The sequence below is a fragment of the Molossus molossus genome, unplaced genomic scaffold (assembly GCF_014108415.1).
Source record: "Molossus molossus isolate mMolMol1 unplaced genomic scaffold, mMolMol1.p scaffold_m16_p_21, whole genome shotgun sequence".
Classification (NCBI taxonomy): Eukaryota; Metazoa; Chordata; class Mammalia; order Chiroptera; family Molossidae; genus Molossus; species Molossus molossus.
The window spans coordinates 29,916,790-29,936,505 of record NW_023425357.1 but is presented as its reverse complement, the minus strand read 5'-3'; the positions used below and the strand labels follow the sequence as shown (position 1 = coordinate 29,936,505).

General features: G+C 44.8%; 1 protein-coding gene across 1 annotated transcript in view; it reads right to left on the bottom strand.

The window, feature by feature from the left end:
* Positions 1–373: 373 nt before the first annotated feature.
* CFDP1 (craniofacial development protein 1) overlaps positions 374–19,716 on the bottom strand; it is a 121,583-nt gene continuing 102,240 nt past the window's right edge. The window contains exons 6-7 of the mRNA XM_036275717.1: positions 15,488–15,646; positions 374–703 (exon numbers count right to left, since the gene is read on the bottom strand). Of these exons, the coding sequence (XP_036131610.1) occupies positions 613–703; positions 15,488–15,646 (250 nt within the window). The 3' untranslated portion in view covers positions 374–612. The remainder of the gene's footprint in view (positions 704–15,487; positions 15,647–19,716) is intronic.

Below are 19,716 nucleotides of genomic sequence, written 5' to 3'. Positions count from 1 at the left end.
TCTCTCCCTCCCTCCCTCCCTCCCTCCCTCTCTCTCTAGAATCAGTGGACATATCCTTGAGTGAGGATAAAATAAAAAAAGTGAAGGTAAAAAAAAAATCCTAATTCCTCAATAATATATCCTTATTTTCATCCTAACTTTATACCAGTAACAGGAACCCCATTGAGGAGAGAAGCACGGCTAGAACCAGCGTGCCACCAATACTAACTAGGGAGCCTCCCGCCTGCCATCAGTCTCTGGGGCCAGACTGACTTCAGAAAGAGCCCCACAGCCCCCAAGTTCACATCCTCACTGTGACCAGCCCAACAGGTCTGGAGTGTACTGGCTTGGCTGGGGACTCTGCTGGAGAATAATGGAAAGGTGAGTGGTGTCATCATCTTCACCAGCCTCTTATAGGACCAACTTTTATTTTTTACTTTTATTTAAGGACAAACTTTCAAAAGTAAAATGAATGAAACCACATGAAATGAAGATACAAAGACAGCAATTCAGTGTAGAAAAAAAGGCCTTGCTGGGAAAGTCGAGGAGAAACACCGGAGACATTTCAGATGCACAAGAAGCTCACATTGTAAACAGGATTAAGTTGCTACTGATCCCCCTCCCCCCATAACATTAGGGTTTCATTTTGCTCAGCCTGAGATCTCGCTCAATTTCAAACTGCCTGTGATCCACTCGGTCTAGAAAAGCTTTCCGTTCAATGTACCTAGAAGAAAATGAAAAAGATGTTTGTCAACAGAATCCAGTAAGAAAAGTGTCTCCACTGAACTGTCCCATCCCCCCAGGTGTGAACAGGTCCATTTGGGCAGCGGGATCACCGGTTACAGCGAAGGCAAACAGATGATCACAGTTGGTGCTCAGAGTGACCACCCCTGACTCTCAGTAACACCACCCTCATGTTTGGTCTAAAGAATGTTTTTGGTTCAGATATGAATGAAAATAAGATGAAAAAAGAAAGCAACAACTTATCAAAGGGAAAATACACAAGAAGCATGGTGGCAGGAAAATGTTACAACTTTGTAACAGGACTTTAAGAAAAGAAGAACACCGGTTGAGCCAAGAACAGGTTGAGCCAAGAACAGGTTCAGAGCCCGGCTCGCTTACACTCTGGTCAAGGACTGAACGTCAATGAGATTCATTTCTCTCAAGAGCAAAATAGTGATGCCATATTTCCTGACCTTAGTGGTGTGCTGAGTTGGTGGGGATCAAGTGCCTCTGCAGCCCACAGTCCACATACAGGGGCCCCTTAAAAAGTCAGTGTTTTTACCCTGGCCGGTTTGGCTCAGCAGTTAGAGCACTGACCTGCGGTCCAGAGAGACCCGGGTTTGGTTCCCATTAAGGGCATGTACGTTGGTTGCAGTTTGTCCCCGGCCCTGGTTGGTCATGTGGGTGGCAGCCACTCGATGTGTCCCTTTCACGTCAATGTTTCTCTCTCTCCCTCCTACCCTATCTGAACAAAAAATGGAAAAATGTCCTTGAGGATAAAAAAAAAGTCAGTGTTTTAGTAAATGAGGCATCCCTGGGTCCTCCCAGGCAGGATGGGAAGGAAGCACAGGGCTGAAGAAAGCAGGTTTGACACAGCTGTATTTTAATGCTCCTTTTTGCCATAAAGTGTGCTGTGATTTGCCCTGAGGGAGGGGATATCTGCTGCTAATTAATCTATTGAGAGAGCAAAATTACCATTGAAAATGGGACACATAACTGAATCTCTGAACTAATTTTTATTTTGTTGCACTGTGGAAAATGTGCACCTGTCATTACAAGGCTGTTACGTTTATGGTGAGAACTTTCTCAGGTTTAGGAATGTATGTTCCTTGGCTGAGTTCAGGCCCTTACTTTCCCCTCTCACAGCACCCTATAAATGGAGGCTGTCCTATGCTCTCCAGGCAAGCTGCCCTATGTCTTACTACAGAGAGGATGGCTCTAAATTTGATTCCTGACTCTGCATTTGCTGGTTGTTGACTCTAAGCCACCATAACCTAGCCAACTTAGTTAGCACAGAGTAGGTGCTCAATAAAATGGCAGTAACTGCTGTCACCATCATTTTGGGAAGCTAGCTTCCATCAGGGTCCTGAGGACATTCAATCCAAGAGGAGTAGTCAGTTCTCTAGATGTGTGTTATTAGTAACTAGTAGCCATGACCTGGTCTGGGATCAGGAACTAAGTGGCTATGTCAAAACTGCCAACTAGAGGCCAGAATGGCCTGCTCCTAGGTTTGACTCTAGAAGCACTCAGGGTCAGGTTGTTAGATTTCTCAAGTGAAATACAGGATGCCCGTTTAATTTGAATTTCAGATTCCCTGGTGGATGGGAAAGCTACCGACACTGCCCTCCCCCCTTTTTGTTAATCCTCATCTGAGCATATTTTTCCATTAATTTTTAGAAAGTAGAGGGTAGGGGAAGAAAAAGGGAGAGGGAGAGAGAGAGAGAAACATCGATTTGAGAGAGACACACTGACTGGTTGCCTCCCACATGTGCTGGGACAGGGGCTGGGGATCAAACCCGCAACTCAGGTATGTGCCCTTGATCGGGAATCAAACCTGTAACTCTTTTTGTTTAATTAAAAAAATAATTTTTTTCTTTATTGATTTTAGTGAGAGGAAGGGAGAGGGAGCGAGAAAGAGAAACATCGATGAGAGAGAACACTGATTGGCTGCCTCCTGCATGCCTCCTCCTGGGGATTTGGCCCACAACCTGGGCATGTGCCCTGACTAGGAATCGAACTGGTGATCTCGTGGTGCATGGGTTGACGCTCAACCATTGAGCCACACCAGCTGGGCTTTTTATTCTTTTAAAAAAAATTTTTTTTTGGTACGTGCCTTTAGCGGGAACCAAACACGGGACTCTGATCTACAGGCCGACGCTCCAGCCGCTGAACCAAACTGGCCAGGGCTAGACCCGTAACTCTTCAGTGAGCAGGCTGACGCTCTACACTGCGCCACACAGGCCAGGGCATGGACACCTTTGATACAGAGAAAACAGGGGAAACTGACAGGGAGGTAAACACATGACAGAACAAATTCCCTGTCCATCTGTCACCAAGGGACCCAGGACTCTCCAGTGGGGACTGTTAACCAAAATCAATGGAAGGGCTTTGTCACACTACAGACATCACGTCTCCCCACTCCAGCCAACCAACTCTGGGGGAAGATCATGCTGGGGATCATCGTGCTGACAGGGTTGTGCTTTAAATGCCCCCAGAAGTTCCAGCAGAAAAAAGGGGTGAACTTTGCTCAAGAGGAATTAGGGCATGTTTCAAGAGAGCCATTACCCAGTGTTGTTACCTGTCAAAGAGTGGGTCGGGGTAAGGAAAAGGAAGTCTGGTATGCGGCTTTGAGCATTTGTGGTCTTTCTTCTTGACTTTCCTTTAAAGAAGAGGAAGTGATACTTACGCTAGGATGTATGCTGAGCATGAATAATGGCCCTGAAGGTTCCCTAAAGCTGTGGCGGTCCAGCTGACCTTGGGACTATCAAGAGTGAAGCCAGGCTTGGTGTAAAGAGGCAGGTGCAGGCAGAGTTCAGGTTTGGGGAAGGCCTCAGGCAGCAAAGAGGGGCACATGTGCAGAATGTAACTGAATTCTCAAGGGCACTCCAGACAAAGGCCATCAAGACAGGTCTGGCGACTTCATTCCTCATTCATAGCCATCTGCAGCTGCTAGCAGAGTCCTTGTGATGGATTTGGTTTACTGCCAAGAGCTGACCAGGAACAAAATTTCTATCAGACATGGACACCCCCACCTCCGAGACAGAGAAAAGATGCCAAGGATGATGATGGCTTTGACATTTACTATTTGTGTGACTCTGGGCAAGAGACTTCATTTCCTGTGCCTTATTTGTCTTCTCTGTAAAACAGGAATGAAAATCACAGCGCCCCTCTCACGATACAATGAAACCCTGAAAACTGCTTTGTAAACAATAAAACCCCAAACAGCTATGAGCATTGCGGGGTACTTGCTTCCCATTTCTGACTGATCACTGTAGGGCCTCAGGACCCGGGACAGCTGGAACAGGTACCAAGGGACAAATGCTCTGGACAGAGGAAGGACTCATGGGGAAAGCCCCTCCTCCAAAACGGCCTGAGTAAAGGCCTGTTTAAACTGGGCCCTGGGAAGTTTCCAGGCATCTGAAGCAGGTCACGGTCCCAGGAGAGAACTGCCAGCTGACAAGTGTGATGGTGTTTTCTGGCCTGCACGCTCACTGCTGGGGACCCAGGCTGACTCAGCCTAGTCCACTGGGAAACGGGGTGGGGGATCATCCCTTCCCTCTAGTACTGCGTTATGGGCCCCATTTAAGAGGCAGCAGTTTTTTACTTTCATCAATAAAATAAGCTAACAGGATCAAAACCTAAGGGATTTTCTAGCTCTTTCTTTCAGAACCAGGTTAGAGACAACAGGCTCTGATATCTTTTTCCTCTTTCAAACCAAATTACTTTTCTCCACCAATTTTCTTGAGATCCAGGTCAATGAGGAGGAAAGGAAAAATAGAAGAGGACAAGGGTAGAAAATGCGTCCAGGGAGCATGCCAGCACCTACCTCTGGGAGCCCCCGCCGCAAATGAAAGGACAGCCACCCGCCCTGCCAAGATGTTAGAGGTCTGTGAGGATGGGAGGGTCCCCACCTCCAAATGGGTGTGTTCACCTCCAAAAGCTCCCTTACATGACTGGTCACCCACCCACAAGAGGCCTCCTGCCTACGTACAGGGACACCTGAAGAGAACTGGGTGCTTCAGGGCTGTTACTCGTCGGCTGCGAGCAGGGCCAATGTGCATTCAGTCCCGCACAAACACGGGAAGGAAAGGGGAGACCCCAACGCCCAACACCAGAGCAGTGGGCAGGGAGGCACTCTGAACTAGGATAAAGCTCTGGAAGGCTGTAATAAAAGGCTTTTTTTGCCCTGAGAAATGCAACTGAAAGAAGCAATCTGTCCAATACTGCACAAGCCTGTGTCATCTCCACCCCCATGGGAGAGCTGTGACTTGCAAACATCTTGAGGGCCAGAGTGACAGGGTGGTGATTTTAATTAAGTTTCTTCTCCATTGCTTTCCTCCCATCTCACTTCCATGTTGGGCTGGTTCTGAAAGAGTGAGTTGGGGGTCACAGAGAGATTCTTTGGAGAAAGAAAATTACTTTCTCTGGTCTCTCCTTCATGCCTCTCCAAATCAAAAACACACTTGGTTTCCAATCATCAAGCTCTGTGACCTTCAATCTGATTGCCAGGCAGCAGACCAAGCCAAGCCTATGTACCCTTTCTATGCCTGCTCCCTTCTCCGAAGCCCGCTGGCCTCCGCCTCGGCAGCCCGCAGAGCTGTGGGCTGAGGGAGAGCGCTGCCGAGGAAGCTGTGGGTCGCTTACCGGTGAGAGGGAGCAACGCTAGACGCTCGAGTGCAGACTGCTAACTCTGACCCTGAGATGCTGGACCAGCCCTGCGAGTCTGGACTCGGAGGAAAAGCATCTTTAGTAAAGGCATTTTAACCAACTTTGCTGACCAAAAATGATAGCTGGGTGGTTAATTCCAACCCCACTGGACTCCAAATGAAAGCCATCGCTGTCTGTTAGCCTGGAGGATGGGCACTGAGACAGTGTAGTGGCCCAGCACCTGCTCTGGGCAGGTGCTCTTGTAGGTACTGGTGACAAAGTGATGAACCAGGCCCCACCCTTGAGGACTTACTATTTAGGAAACCAAACACAATGACATGCACCAGTTGGTAATAAGTGTGACAGAGAAAATCAAACAGGGTGATGTGACTGAGGGTCGCTGGGGTGGGACCACTCTCGAGAATGGCCCCTGCGCTGAGCCCATCGTGGAGGAGGGTCTGGAGGAGCACTACAGAGGCTACACTGCCATACGCATGGGAGAGGAGATGAGAGGTGGGCAGAGGACAGCTCAGGGACGGCCTGGAATGCCAGGGCAAAGAGGTGATCGCTGATTTCAGCAGGGAAGAGAAAATAAATGGTTTGTGTTTTTTTTTTAAATTCTTTAGCTGCTATGTAGAGGAGAATGAGGAGAGGGGACAGATGTAGAAGCAGGGAGCACAGGCGGTGTCTGTGGCTTGTACTGGACTGCCGGCAGTCGGGCTGGGCAAATGGTGGGGGGGACGTAATATTTTATGACAGAATTGTCTATTGGACTGTCAGGATATGAGTGACAAGAGAGGGAATCAAGAATGACTCCTAGGTTTTTCTTTTAATAGTTGGGTAGATGGCGATGGTGCCATTTTTTTTTTTTTAGAAGTCTGAGGGAGGAGTCTGTTTAGAGAAAGAAAACAGGTATGTAGTTTTGGATGTTAACTTTTGAGTCTGGAGCTCAATGGAATGGTTGCTTTTTTGAGAGTCATCAGAAAACAGTACCTAATAAGTGGAACTAGGGAGCTTTGTTATGGGAGACAATGTGAGCACAGCTTAGCCCTGGGACTTCCCAAGTTCAAAAGCTCAGAGAAGGAAGAAAGGTGAGCCAGGGAGAGTAGGAGATGCCCCTAAGCTGTATTTGCCAACATTGTGGAAAGTATTCCTAAACAGTTGGCAGAAATACACCAGCAAGGAATTTAAAAGAATAAAGCACCTAGCTTTCCTGTAAGGTCTTAGACTTGGCGTGGTCAGTAAAGGCAACTGGGAGAAAGGGGTGAAGGAATGGTTGGGCGGGGAGGGATTCCTATTTACAAACATGTCAGAAATTTCCCCTACTTATTTAATTCCCATGATAAACCTGAGAGGTACACTTTATAGAGGAAGAACTTGGGACTAGAGCACTTCTCAGGTTAGTAGTAAAGACAGGATTTGAACTCAGTTTCAATTCAGTTTATGGTAAAATATAACACAAACATGCAGAGAAAAGTGTATGAAATGGGCAAGGCAAATGAATCAAGATAAAACATAAACACATGTGGCCATCAGCAGGTCAAGAAGTGGAATGCTGCCAGCCGCAAGGAGGCCCCTGCAAACTCTTACTCCAACACCCAGCCTGGCCAGGTGTGAGCTTGCCCACATTTCCTTGCTCTCAGGTTTCTGTTCCCTTGACATTACAGTCTATTTGTGCCTCATTTTAAACTTGACACAGACTTATACTGTGTGTATTCTTTTGTGACTTTCTTCTTTCACAGACTAACCTAATGGGAACATTGGTTTGCCTGTTTCTGACCTGCATAGAAATTAAGTCATATTGCATGACCATTTTTGTGTTACGTTATTAAAATTTATTCAAGTTCACCCGGCCGGTGTGGCTCAGTGGATGAGCGTTGACCCACGCAACAAGAGGTCACCAGTCCCATTCCCGGTCAGGGCACATGCCCAGATTGTGGGCTGAGTCCCCAGTAGGGGGCATGCAGGAGGCGGTCAACAGATGTTCTCTTTCATCGATGTTTCTATCTCTGTCTCCCTTACTCCCCTCTCTCTAATATCAATAATAATAATAAAAAAAAGTGTATTCTGTATGTTCATTCCCATTGCTGAAGAGTACCCCATGTATGAACATAAACACTTTGCCTGTCACACTATTGATAGACATTTGAGCTGTTTCCAGTTTGGGCATATTATAAAAGTACTGTTTAAATTCTTATGTGTCTTTTGAAGAATATATAACTGAATCTGTTGGGAATGCAGCTAGGAGTGAAATTGCTAAGTCACGGGAAATAACTACACTGAGCTTCAATAGATAATGTCAAATGGTACATTTGAATTTGAATTATTATATCTCCCACATAAACTGAACATTTTTATCATGAGGAGACCACCCTCTTTATTTCTGGTAATGTATCTGCCTTAAAATCTATTTTGTCTACAACATTTCTGTATCCCATTGTTTTAGATATGTTTCTTTTAAACAGAAAATAGTTGTTTTTTATTTAATTCAATGTATCATCTGTCTTTAAACTGGAGCATTTAGTTTACTGACATTTAATGAAAGGTCTGACAAATTAAGTCGAAAAGCTACCATCTTATTTTGTGCTTATTATTTTTTACCTGTTTATTATTTTCCTACCTGTCCCCCCCCCCGCCCCTTTTTTGGTTAATCCTCATCCAAGGATAATTTTCCATTGATTTTTGGAGAAAGTGGAGGGGAGGAGGAGTGAGAAAGAGAAACATCGATGTGAGAGGAACTCACTGACTGCCTGCCTCCTGAATAACCTGGACCAGGGCCAGGGATCAAACTTGCAACCCAGGTACATGTCCTTGACTGGAATCGAACCCATGACCCTTCGGGCCATGGACAAACAAACCACTGAGCCAAACTGGCCAGGGGTTTGCTTGGTTTCTTTAATTCTTTTTTTGTGGTTTATTTCACAAATCATTTAATTATTCTCTCTCCATCACTGGAATCTATAAGAATATGCACACTTAATCAACACCTTTACCCTACTCCTGGATAATACAAGATCTTTGGAAAACTAAACTCCACTTACCGCCTTCTAACGTTTATGTATTTGTTGCCAGGTGTTTTAATACTATCTTGCTTTAAGAAAAGAACCCAACAGTGTACAAGACATTAACATTATTGTTTTATATAGTCAGTGCTAGTTTAAATTCCCCACATATATGCTTCTCTGTCTGCTGGGGGCAACTCTCTCAGCTTTCATTATTCTGAAAGTGTCCATATTTGCCCTAATTTTTGAAGGAGACAGACAGATATACACACGTAACACGGAAGTCTAGGTTGGGGGTTGTTTACTTTTGCACTTCAAATAGATCATTTCAGTGTCTTTGGCTGGAATTGGTGCCAGTCGAATGCCCCTCCTTTCAGAAAGTCTCTTCTTCCTGGCTGCTCTTAAGATTTTTCTCTTTCTCCTTGGTTTTCTGCAGTTTTACTCTGATATGTCTAAGTTTGAATTTCTATTATCTCAGCATTCTTGTATTTTAAAAAGTCTATAAAGAGGTGTCTTTCATCTTTTCCTACTCTGTCCTCCCAGTTGCTTAACTTTCCCCTTCTATATATATATTTTTTATCTTTTTGTCTCTCTGAACTATATTCTGAATTAATTTCTTCTGTTTTCCAGTTCATGGATTCTCTTTTCAGTTGGTCCAACTACTGTTAAATCTATCCATTTAGTTTTTAATTATGGTCATTATATTTTTCATTTCTAGAAATTGTCTTTTTCAAAACTGCAAGGCCTTTTTTTAAAGTTTAAAATCTGTATCTGATATTTCCATTGCCTAAAACTTCTTTGTGGATCTGACCCTGTGCCTGTTCTTTCTCAAGGTCCCTTGTTCCCTCATGTTAATATTTTAAAATAGCAAAATCACTCTTTAAAAAATTGGAAATAATAATGAATCTAGCTTCAAATTCTACCAAATCTTTATAAGGGCAAACATATGATAGCACTTACTAAACTGGAATTGCCATCAAAACACAAAAAGCACAATAATCTTTTAACTTCAATCCAATCTTATCATAATTTTTTAATCCTCACCTGAGGACATTTTTCTATTTATCTTCAGATAGAGTGGGAGGGAGGAAGAGAGAGAGAGAGAGAAATACTGATTGAGAGACGCATTGACTGGTTGCCTCCTGCATGACCCCAACCAGGGCCAGGGACAAACTGCAACCGAGGTATGTGCCCTTAGCCAGAATCAAACCCGTGACTCTTTAGTCCGCGGGCCAATGCTCTAAAGGCTGAGCCAAACCGGCCAGGGCAATCAAATCTTATTTATTTATTTATTTTTATCCTCACCCGAGGATATTTTTCCATTTTTTGTACAGAGTGGGAGGTAGAGAGAGGAAGGGAGAGAGAGAGAGAAACATCGATGTGAAGGGACACATCGAGTGGCTGCCACCCGCACGACCAACCAGGGCCGGGGACAAACTGCAACCGAAGCACGTGCCCTTAGCAGGAACCGAACCCGGGTCTCTCCGGACCGCAGGCCAACGCCCTAACCGCTGAGCCAAACCGGCCAGGGCTCAAATCTTATTTTAATGAGACTGCATAACAGGAGTATTTTTATTGCCAGTCATGACCTGAATCCTTTTTTTTTATTTATTTATTTATTTTTTTCTTTATTATTTGAGAGAGAGAGGAAGAGAGAGGGGGAGAGAGATAGAAACATTGATGAGAGAGAACACTGATTGGCCACCTCCTGCATGCCCCCCATTGGGGATTGGGCCCACAACCTGGGCATGTGCCCTGACCAGTGACTTCTTGGTACATGGGTCAATGCTTAACCACTGAGCCACACCGGCCCGGAGAATCCTTGTACATGAGATCAACTTAAATATGGTGTTTGTAAAAAGGTCATGATCTCATAATAAACATGGCAGAGGCCAACTGTTACTCATAGGTAGCTTTTTTGAGAGTTTATCAAATGTGACCTTTCCCCCTTATTTGTTCAGTAAAGGGGTTGTTCCAGCGTTACACTTCTTGGGGTTCTCCACATATTCATGCACAGGCTCCTCTCCCCAGATAATGCCTTTGCTTTTGTTGGCATCTATGTAGGAGAACTGGGGGCCTGATCTGTCTCTCCCAAACAGACCTTACAGGTTTGGTTCTCGTGCTTCTCTCCCTTCAATGCTGTGACACTGGGTACACTTCTCAATAAAAGTCTTCTTGCCCTTCTTGACACCCCATTTTGAAGTTGGCTCTCTAGTTACCATGTGCTGGAAAGGCTCACCCAGCAGCTGGCTGTCTTGCTCTCACCTCTAGAGTTCTGATGCTGTGTCTAAGTGACTCTCAATCTGGCTGTGCATCAGAAGCACCTAGAAGTGGTTTTAAAGATACAAGTAATTATGACTTATGATTTAGCAGCTCTGTACAGGGGTGACCTTGTCCCCTGATCTTTGGAAAAATCCCTAGAGGAATCTCATGTTTAGCCAACTTGAGAACATAGCTCCAGTCCCTTCCCTGGATGTGGGACTAGGCCCTCTGATCTGCCTGCAGGGCTAGGAAAGGCACATGAGAGGAGGTATTGGGGTGGATACTGGAGAGGACAGGTAAAAACAGCCAAAAGCAAAGCACAGAAGTCATCAGATCCGCCTTGGAAAAACTTGATCAGACCCCTGGAATTATCTGTCTAGGGGAAAAGTCTCAGAGGAGGGAAAAGCACAGCACTTAAAAGGTGCACACAATCAGTTGTTCCCTAACCCAGTTAGTCGACTTTCCATTGCCTAGAAATTGTTTTATCTTCCAGTCTTAATTTTATTAACTCTCTCTTATATTTATCAGCATTACTCCTTATTTTTATAAGATCTCTAGAAACTCAAGCAGAATGAACATCGTCTAACCCATATAATCACTATTCTGAGAAACAATAGAATGTGGCACACACTGGGAGTTCCCCTGCTGCCTTAGATCACTGGGCAAATGTGGAGAAGAGGTGGGGAGCTGTGATTTTTTAGAGCTGAGTCAAAGAGTGGGGAAGTTTGGGGCAAATGTCAGAAGGCTTCTCTAGATAACACTGACTCCTGCCTGAGTTTTACCCGGGGCCTTTCTCAGGTGGCTTTGGCAATTCCACCTCTGTCCTGTGGCATTCCATCTTCCACAGACTGACTTAGAAGTCCAGCAGTTAAACAAGCTCATAAAGTCAGTAAAAAAATAAAAAAAAAATACTGATCAGCCCTGGCTGGTTTTGTCAGTGGTTAGAGCATCGGCCTGCGGTCCAGAGAGACCCGGGTTCGGTTCCCGCTAAGGGCGCATACCTGGGCTGCAGTTTGTCCCCGGCCCTGGTTGGTCGTGCGGGTGGCAGCCACTCAATGTGTCCCTTTCATGTCAATGTTTTTCTCTCTCTGCCTCTCACTCTATCTGAACAAAAAATGGAAAAAAAAGTCCTTGGGTGAGGATTAAAAAAAAAGAAAATACTGATCAGCTTCCCAGTTCCCTCAAATAATTTTTTTTTTAATCCTCACCCAGGAACATTCTTTTATTTTTTGTTCAGATAGAGCATGAGGGAGAGAGAGGGAGAAACATCGATGTGAAAGGGACACATCGAGTGGTTGCCACCCACACGACCCAACCAGGGCCGGGGAAAAATTGCAACTGAGTTACGTTCCATTAGCAGGAACCCGGGTCTCTCTGGACCGCAGGCCAACGTTCTAACCGCTGAGCCAAACTGGCCAGGGCCCCTCAAATAATTTGAAACCTAATTTAAAATATATGACCCTCAAAATAAATCCCTCACCTGTTTTTATTATAGTTTAGCTTGTAAATAATCTAAATGCATAACTTTAGGTGAAAGGCACTCTGCACAGGGCTTTATGTACTTATATGTAATGTAGATACATTATTTCCCGAGATCCTCACAACTATTATAGGCAGTTAGACAGACATGAGCCAAGCAAGGATGATGGGCCAGATACAGAAACTCACTAGGGCAGAAAGTCCTGATGCCTGGCAAGGGGAAAAACTGGGAAAACAAAAACCTTACCCCCAGGGTAACCTTTACTCCCTTAGCATATCGCTGGTCATGCAGTTTGGACACCCTGACTTTACATATCACTAGTTATGCTGTTTAGACTCCCTGACCTTTTCCTCCCTAAAGATAACATCTAGGCCTTAGCTGTATTTTTCAGCTCCAGGCCCAGAAAAGCAGCAAAACCAGACAAGCAACACTTGTGGCTGCCTCAGGACTAATGGCCCCTCTGCCCTGACTCCAACCAATCTTTGGAGACTGACCCTGAAAGGACACACCTGGAAAGCTGCTAAATATTCTATTGAGACCCTCACCTGAGACCTCCCCTAAGATTCCCACCTGCAAGAGAGATATAAATACCCTTAAGCACAAAGGACAGACCCAGTACATGCTCTCCCCAAGAGGAGCACACCCCACCATTCCCTTTAAGGTACCCCATAAGACTTGCAACCAGGGGAGCAATAGGCAGCGGTGGCTCATCCCGGGCTAACCCCCTGATAACCTATCTCCAAGGTCCCCTTTTCTCTGACTTCTCAGTGAGCCAAAGCAGCCCAGCCTAGGCTCTCCTGTTGTTTCTTCTATGCCCTTCCTTGTTTCACTGTCTTAAGTGTATTTTTGCTGCAGTAAATAAATTCTTGCTTGCTTTGTTGCACTTTGTCTCTCCCTCTTTTTTTTTTTTTGCTAATCATCACCCAAGGATATTTTTCCATTGATTTTCAGCCAGAGTAGAAGGGAGGGAGGGAGAGGGAGAGAAAGAGAAAGAGACATTGTTGTGAGAGAGACACATCACCCATTTGCCTCCCACAAGAACCCGACAAGAGCCGAGGAGCTAACCTGTAACTCAGGTGCATGCTCTTGACTGGCAATTGAACTTGAGACCCTTCAGTCCTTGAGCCAATGCTCTAACTGCTGAGCCAAACCAGTGAGGGCTGCACTTTATCTCTCGACTGAAATCTTTCCTTCAAGAAGATGAGAATTCGTCTCGCCAGTAACACAACCACCAAGGGTCCTATCATCATTCCAATTTTACTGGTGCAGGAGGTGAGTTTCAGAGATGTGTCCAGTGTGCCAGAAACAGTCAACCCTTACTGGTGAGGGGCAGGGTGATGAGCACTGTCTGATGGCCACACAACACTTCCTTTCACTGTTAGGGGTGAGGAGTGTTGACCTTGAACCATGAACCCACTCCGTAGTAGCTCCATTCCTTAGCCTTCTGATGTTTCCAAGCACTCACTGAATACTACAGTTTCTTTCTTGATACAGTGGAACCTTGGTTCTTGAACTTAATTCATTCCGGAAGGCTGTTCAAGAAGGGATTTGTTCAAAAACCGAATCACCCCCCCCCCCTTAGAAATAATGTAAATTGAATTAATCCATTTCAGACCCCAAAATAAATCCGTTTCGACCTTTCTCATATACAGTGCATGTCTAATGTACTGTTTAATCTTATAAACAAACATTTCTTTTCTTAAATCTATCAAACCACCCCCTACTAACCTTAAACGAATCAGAATCACTTTCAGCACTTGTTCCGGGGGTATCTTTTAGGAAGTCAGCATGCAGCATCTTTGCTTTTTCACATATCACTGATTGCCTCCAAAATGCTATCACTGACTAAGCTTTTCATTTATCTAAATCAACAAAATTTTTTCTACTTCATCAATTGCCTGTGATCATTGTTTTGTGAGCACTTTTACACCCTCAGCACATCAGCATTCTTGATGGTCTATGTTTTGAAATTGTGCTGGCCCGGCAGGTGTGGCTCAGTGGTTGGGCGTCAACCCATGCACCAAGAGGTCACCAGTTTGATTCCCGGTCAGGGCACATGCCCAGGTTGTGGGCCTGATCCCCAGTGGGGTGCATGCAGGAGGCGGCCAATTGATGTTCTCTCTCATCGATGTTTCTCTTTCTCCCTCTTCCTTCTTCTCTCTTGAAAATCAATAAAGGGAAAAAAAAAAAAAGAAATCGTGCTAATTGCTAATTCACCAGCAACAAAAGCAAAAAACAAACAAACAAAAAACCCCACAAAAATATTCACAGCACAATTTCCCGAGATGTTAATAACGTGAGGTTTAAACTGACTCATATTTATGTATTTTCTCCTTTGTTTGTTGCCTGAAAGATGCTTTTTATCATGCTAAGGTATTAGCAGAAAGGGCTGTTGGTAGAGAACTGAAGTTCAACAACTTCAGTTTGACAACTGAGACATTATTTCCATGATTAACTTGATTGAGAACGGAACTATTTGAGATTGGAGTCTTTTGACATCCGGGGTTTGACTATATTCCTAAATGTATAGTTTAGGGACATCTTCTTTATATTCCAAAGTGAAGAGGAAGGGGATGCAAGTGATGCCCAGGATGCTGTTTGTGGGCTGGCATGTCATACAGGCAGAAGCAAGGATGAACCACCCTGGGTCATAGTGACATGGATAAAAATAAATCCCAAGATAATGAGACCTCTAGGTACTCTGTTGGCTGCTTTTGAAGCGCTGAGCTAGTCTGGCTTCTCAAAAGACCAAATCACACAGGTCAGGCCAAGACTGATACAGTGAGCCACAGCTGACCACGTGAATAAATGAGTTCACTTACAGTTCACAGGAGCTGTAATTCAGCAAATTGAGATTGGCAGACGTGCCCGTCCCTGAGAGAAGTGCTGCTCATGTGGCCCTCCCTTCCTGTCGCCCCCCCAGTGTTTTCTCACTGCCAGGACCTGCCCCACATTAGAATAGAGCTTCACTGACAAACCAAAATACTCACATTTTTCATTTAATTTGGGTGGCCTGGCCCTGACCAGTAGCTCAGTGGTTAGTGTTGGCTCATGGACCACAGAGTTGCTGGCTCAATTCCGATTAAGAGCACATACCTTGTTTGCAGTTCATCCCTGGCCCTGATAGAGGTTGTGCAGGAGACAACCAGTTGATGTGTCTCTCTCACATCAATGTTTCCCTCCCTCTCTCCTTCTCTCCTTCTCTCTCTCTCCCTCTCCCTCCCTCCTTCCCTCCTTCCCTTCCATTCTGTCTAAAATCCAATGGAAAAATAACCTTGGGTGAGGACTAACAAACAAACAAACAAACAAATGAACAGGTTGGGTGGCCTGTCTACAATAAACTATTTCAGAGTTCTTAGGATTTTCTAGAGGAATAGCATTTATTCATTCTTACCCTTCCTTCCCTCGATTGTGGATGGCTAGTTCTTCACCAATGCCTTCTTCCTCTTTGAAGTTCTCCCAGTCCAATTTGGACTTCTCTAGGGTGCTCATCTTCTGCTTCTTGGCTCCAATTTTCCCCAAAAGGCTGCTCATGCCACTTGATCTTTTTAATCTAGGAAAAGTGAAAACATGCAGTATATGAAAACTATAATCTCTCTCTCTTTAATCCTTATCTGAGGATATTTTTCCATTGATTTTTTTTTTAAGGGCTTAGGCCAGTCTTCATTATTTTACTTTTTTTGGTACGTGCCCTTGCGGGAACCGAACCCGGGACTCTCTAGTCCGTAGGCTGACACTCCAACCGCTGAGCCAAACCAGCCAGGGCTCCATTGATTTTTAGATAGCAGGGAAGGAGGAAGAGAGTAGAGAGAGAAACATCAATGTGAGAGACACATATCGATCAGATGCCTCCTGCATGACCCTGACTGGGACTGGAGATGGAATCTGCAACCCAGGTACATGCCCTTAATTGGGAATCAAACCTGTGACCCTTCAGTCCACAAGGTTATGCTCTAATTGCTGAGCCCAACTGGCCAGGGTGAAAACTATATTTGATTAATGGTTTTTCTGATTGGCATGGGGCTCCCTGGATTCAAGCTACTTATCTTTTTCTTTTTTTTTATCCTCACCCGAGGACACTTTTCCATTTTTTACTCAGGTAGAGTGGGAGGGAGAGAGAGGAAGACAGAGAGAGAGAGAAAGAAACATCAACATGAAAGGGACACATCGAGTGGCTGCCACCTGCACGACCAGGGCCGGGGACAAACAGCAACCGAGGTACACGCCCTTAGCGGGAACCGAACCCAGGTCTCTCTGGACCGCAGGCCGATGCTCTAACCGCTGAGCCAAACCGGCCAGGGCCGAGCTACTTATCTTAACGGGACATGTTTGTGTCTAGGGTACTTCCTGTCTGGTGTGGAGAACATGTTAAATAGACCAGAATTCTAATACACTGTTCCTGCTTAACATCTCTGATCGCTCTAAGGACCTGGGGATAGAACATCCTGAAGACCTGGATATGCTCTGACAGGTCTCTGCTTGCCAGGAGGGAGAAGCAGAGATGATTCAGACACAGCTTTAGGATCACATGACTAGGTTCATATTCCAGCTCTGACTGACTTTAGGCTAGTTATTTAACCACATCTGCCTCGATTTCCTAATCTACAAAGTGAATAGCTACTCATGGGCTATAGAATATCTTATTCATAAAGTGCTTAAAACAGCACTTGGCACAGAGTAAAGGTACAATAAATGTTAGCCATACTGAATCACTGTCATCATTTGTGCACTGAAGCCCCAGGGAATTCTTTTAAGAGAAAGAGAACCAGATCCCAACACTGATGATCAAGAAGTCACAATATCTTAAAAGGATTCTGAGATCAGTTTCCTTTCAACTCCTGTGAGTCAAGGCCCTGGTTTTTCCCAGGTGGTAGAGAACATTCCTTACCCGGAAAGCAGGGAATGTACAGCCTGTGTTCTATTTGCTGGTATTGCTATCATGAACTGTGGGAGAAACCCCATATGCCCAAGTTCAAGTCTTAGCAGGTCAAATGTTTCCAGTCAATGTTATGAGATAAAAATAAGAAAAAAAAGAATGTAGCTAGTTAGTAAGAAGGTGGTATTAAGGGGAAGGAATATGGCTTTTGGTCTCTTTATGAAACAAGACACATTATATACTAGCATGCAGGAAACAGCAAGTTATTTTCTACTGTACTGAGATATGCAAGGAGAGTTAAAAACATTTAGAAACCTCTATGAGCTAACAACATCACGAGGCCTACTGATAATATCAATGCCTTTCACTTGTCCAGAATGATTCTTCCAGTATCTTCATAGACATTTTCTTATCTTATTCCCACTATGGCCTATGAAAGAGGAGCACTGTGTCTCAGGGTTGGAGGAGGCGGCTTTGAGATGACCTAGTGTCACACTAACCATTCTGAAACCCCACCTCCCTGCAGCACAAAGTCAGTGAAGGATGGGTCACTGCCCGTCCTGGAGTGAGCCGACAGGCCAGTGTATACACTACACACAAGACTCTTGGGGCTAAAAATTTCCCTCCACACTCTCATTGTATTCATGTTGACTAAGAGGATGTTAACTTCCCTATTGTGGTCATATCCCACTACATGCTGTTAATTTAAGATCAACTCAGAATAGGCTGGGTAGGCATCCTCATGCTCAAGGCTCAATGATAATAGTTTTCTTGAGCTGCATAAATAAACAAAGTTTAAAGAGGTTAAATGATACAACAAAGGTCAAACCAATAGAAAATGCAGATCCAGGATGAAGCAAGGTCTTTTCGATACCCAGTGCCCACTGTGCTGTCTCATCTCCAAGGTGAGAATTTACTTAAATATTTTCTGACAGCTATTTTACTTCCCAATTTGGATAAGAATTTTCCAAATGGCTCTTTATGAGCTTTCAATCACATTTCTAAAAATTATTTCCCTACAACAACCTCTCCATTAGGGGGTGTGTGTGTGCGTGCGCGCGCACACACACACACTATTTTACCAGGAGCAGAGCATGATTGGGAGTTTAGAAAGTCAGTATGTCAAATCTCTTTACTTCTCACCTGCCTCACTGCCACTACCTTGCTTCATATTGTTGTATTCTCTCACCTGGATAATTCAGCAGCCCCTTCTCTTGTCTCCCCAACTTACTCCATCCTGCCATCTATTCTACATGCTGTCATTAGAGTGAATTTTTCTAAAACACAAAGCTTATGATGTCTTTCTGCTTAAATGTCTCTCCCTGGGCCCCTATTGCTCTCATAATAAATCTAAACTCTTTAACTTGGGAAGTTCCTCCTGATCTTCTCTCACCTACCCTTGCAATCTATGCTCCAACTATACAGTCCTGAACCTGTACCTCACCTCCACCTGCCTCCCTCCCATTCATCCGGTCCTGTTTAGCTTAGAAACTACTCCCTCCAGGAAGCCTTCCAGGACTCTTCCCTCAATCTAGGTTAGCCACTTCCAGGTGGTGTTTCTATTGCACCCCAGTTTTTTTCCTATTATCGCATGAATCCCTTCCATAGCAGATGTGTAAGGACTCTAATCTCAGTTGTCCCCCACAAGGGTCAATTCTGAGCAAGCTCAGTGTCACTGCTGACAACATTCCACCAAAGCACACACCCGGAGGCTTTCCATTTCTGGCTGCAGGGCCTCCTTTGACCTTGCCTACGTGTCATAAGCATTGCCTGGACATGTGATGGAATTCATGCCAATGAGGCCACCCTCATGGAGGCAGGAGCTGGTGGCCAAAGGCCCAGCCTCCTGTCCTCACACAGGCAATTTTGGGAGGTATTCTGAATGCTTCTCAGAAGTTCTGGTGGCATTGAGCCCTCGTGACTGGAAATGCACGCGTGTCCTACTTCCCTGTCTCACTCTTCCCACTGCCACATTCCTGCTTCCTAGGATGGCGTCCCAAATAACCTACCTGTACTTAAAGTCTTATCTAAAGTTCTGCTTTGAGAGGAATCTAACTAGGACATATAAAAGAAACACAATTTTCCTTGTGTGGATACTCCAAATCTCTCTAGAGAACATGGATATGGTTCTGCAAATAGTGGGCACTCGATAAACCCAACAATGTTACCTAGATCACAGGATCAATCAGTTAGAGAGAATCGGATCTTTGTAGAATACAAAGTGTTCAAGCACGCCCAGCCAGTATGGCTCAGTGGAATGAGTGTCGTCCCATGGACTGAGAGGTCCTGGTTCGATTCCTGGTCAGGGCACATGTTCTGGTTGTGGGTTCGATCCCCAGTGAGGGGAATGCAGGAAGCAGCCAATCAATGTTTCTCTCTCTCTAAAAAAATCAATAAAAACATTAAAAAAAAAAAACAAAAAATAACAAAGTGTTCAAGCTCTGGCCGGTTTGGCTCAGTGGTTAGTGTTGGCCTGTGCACCAAAGGGTCTTGGGTTCAATTCCCGATCAAGGGCAAGTACCTGGGTTGCAGGTTCAATCCTCACCATCTGTCAGGGCATGTGCAGGAGGCAACCAATTAATATGTCTCTCTCACATCAATGTCTCTCTCTGCCCTTCCCTTCCACTCTCTCTAAAAATCACTGGAAAAAATATTCTCAGGTGAGAATTAACAACAAAAATAGTGTTCAAAACACTTTTAAATTGGGGTGGTTCTAAGGGGAGCAATTTCCACTTGTATTCACCAAT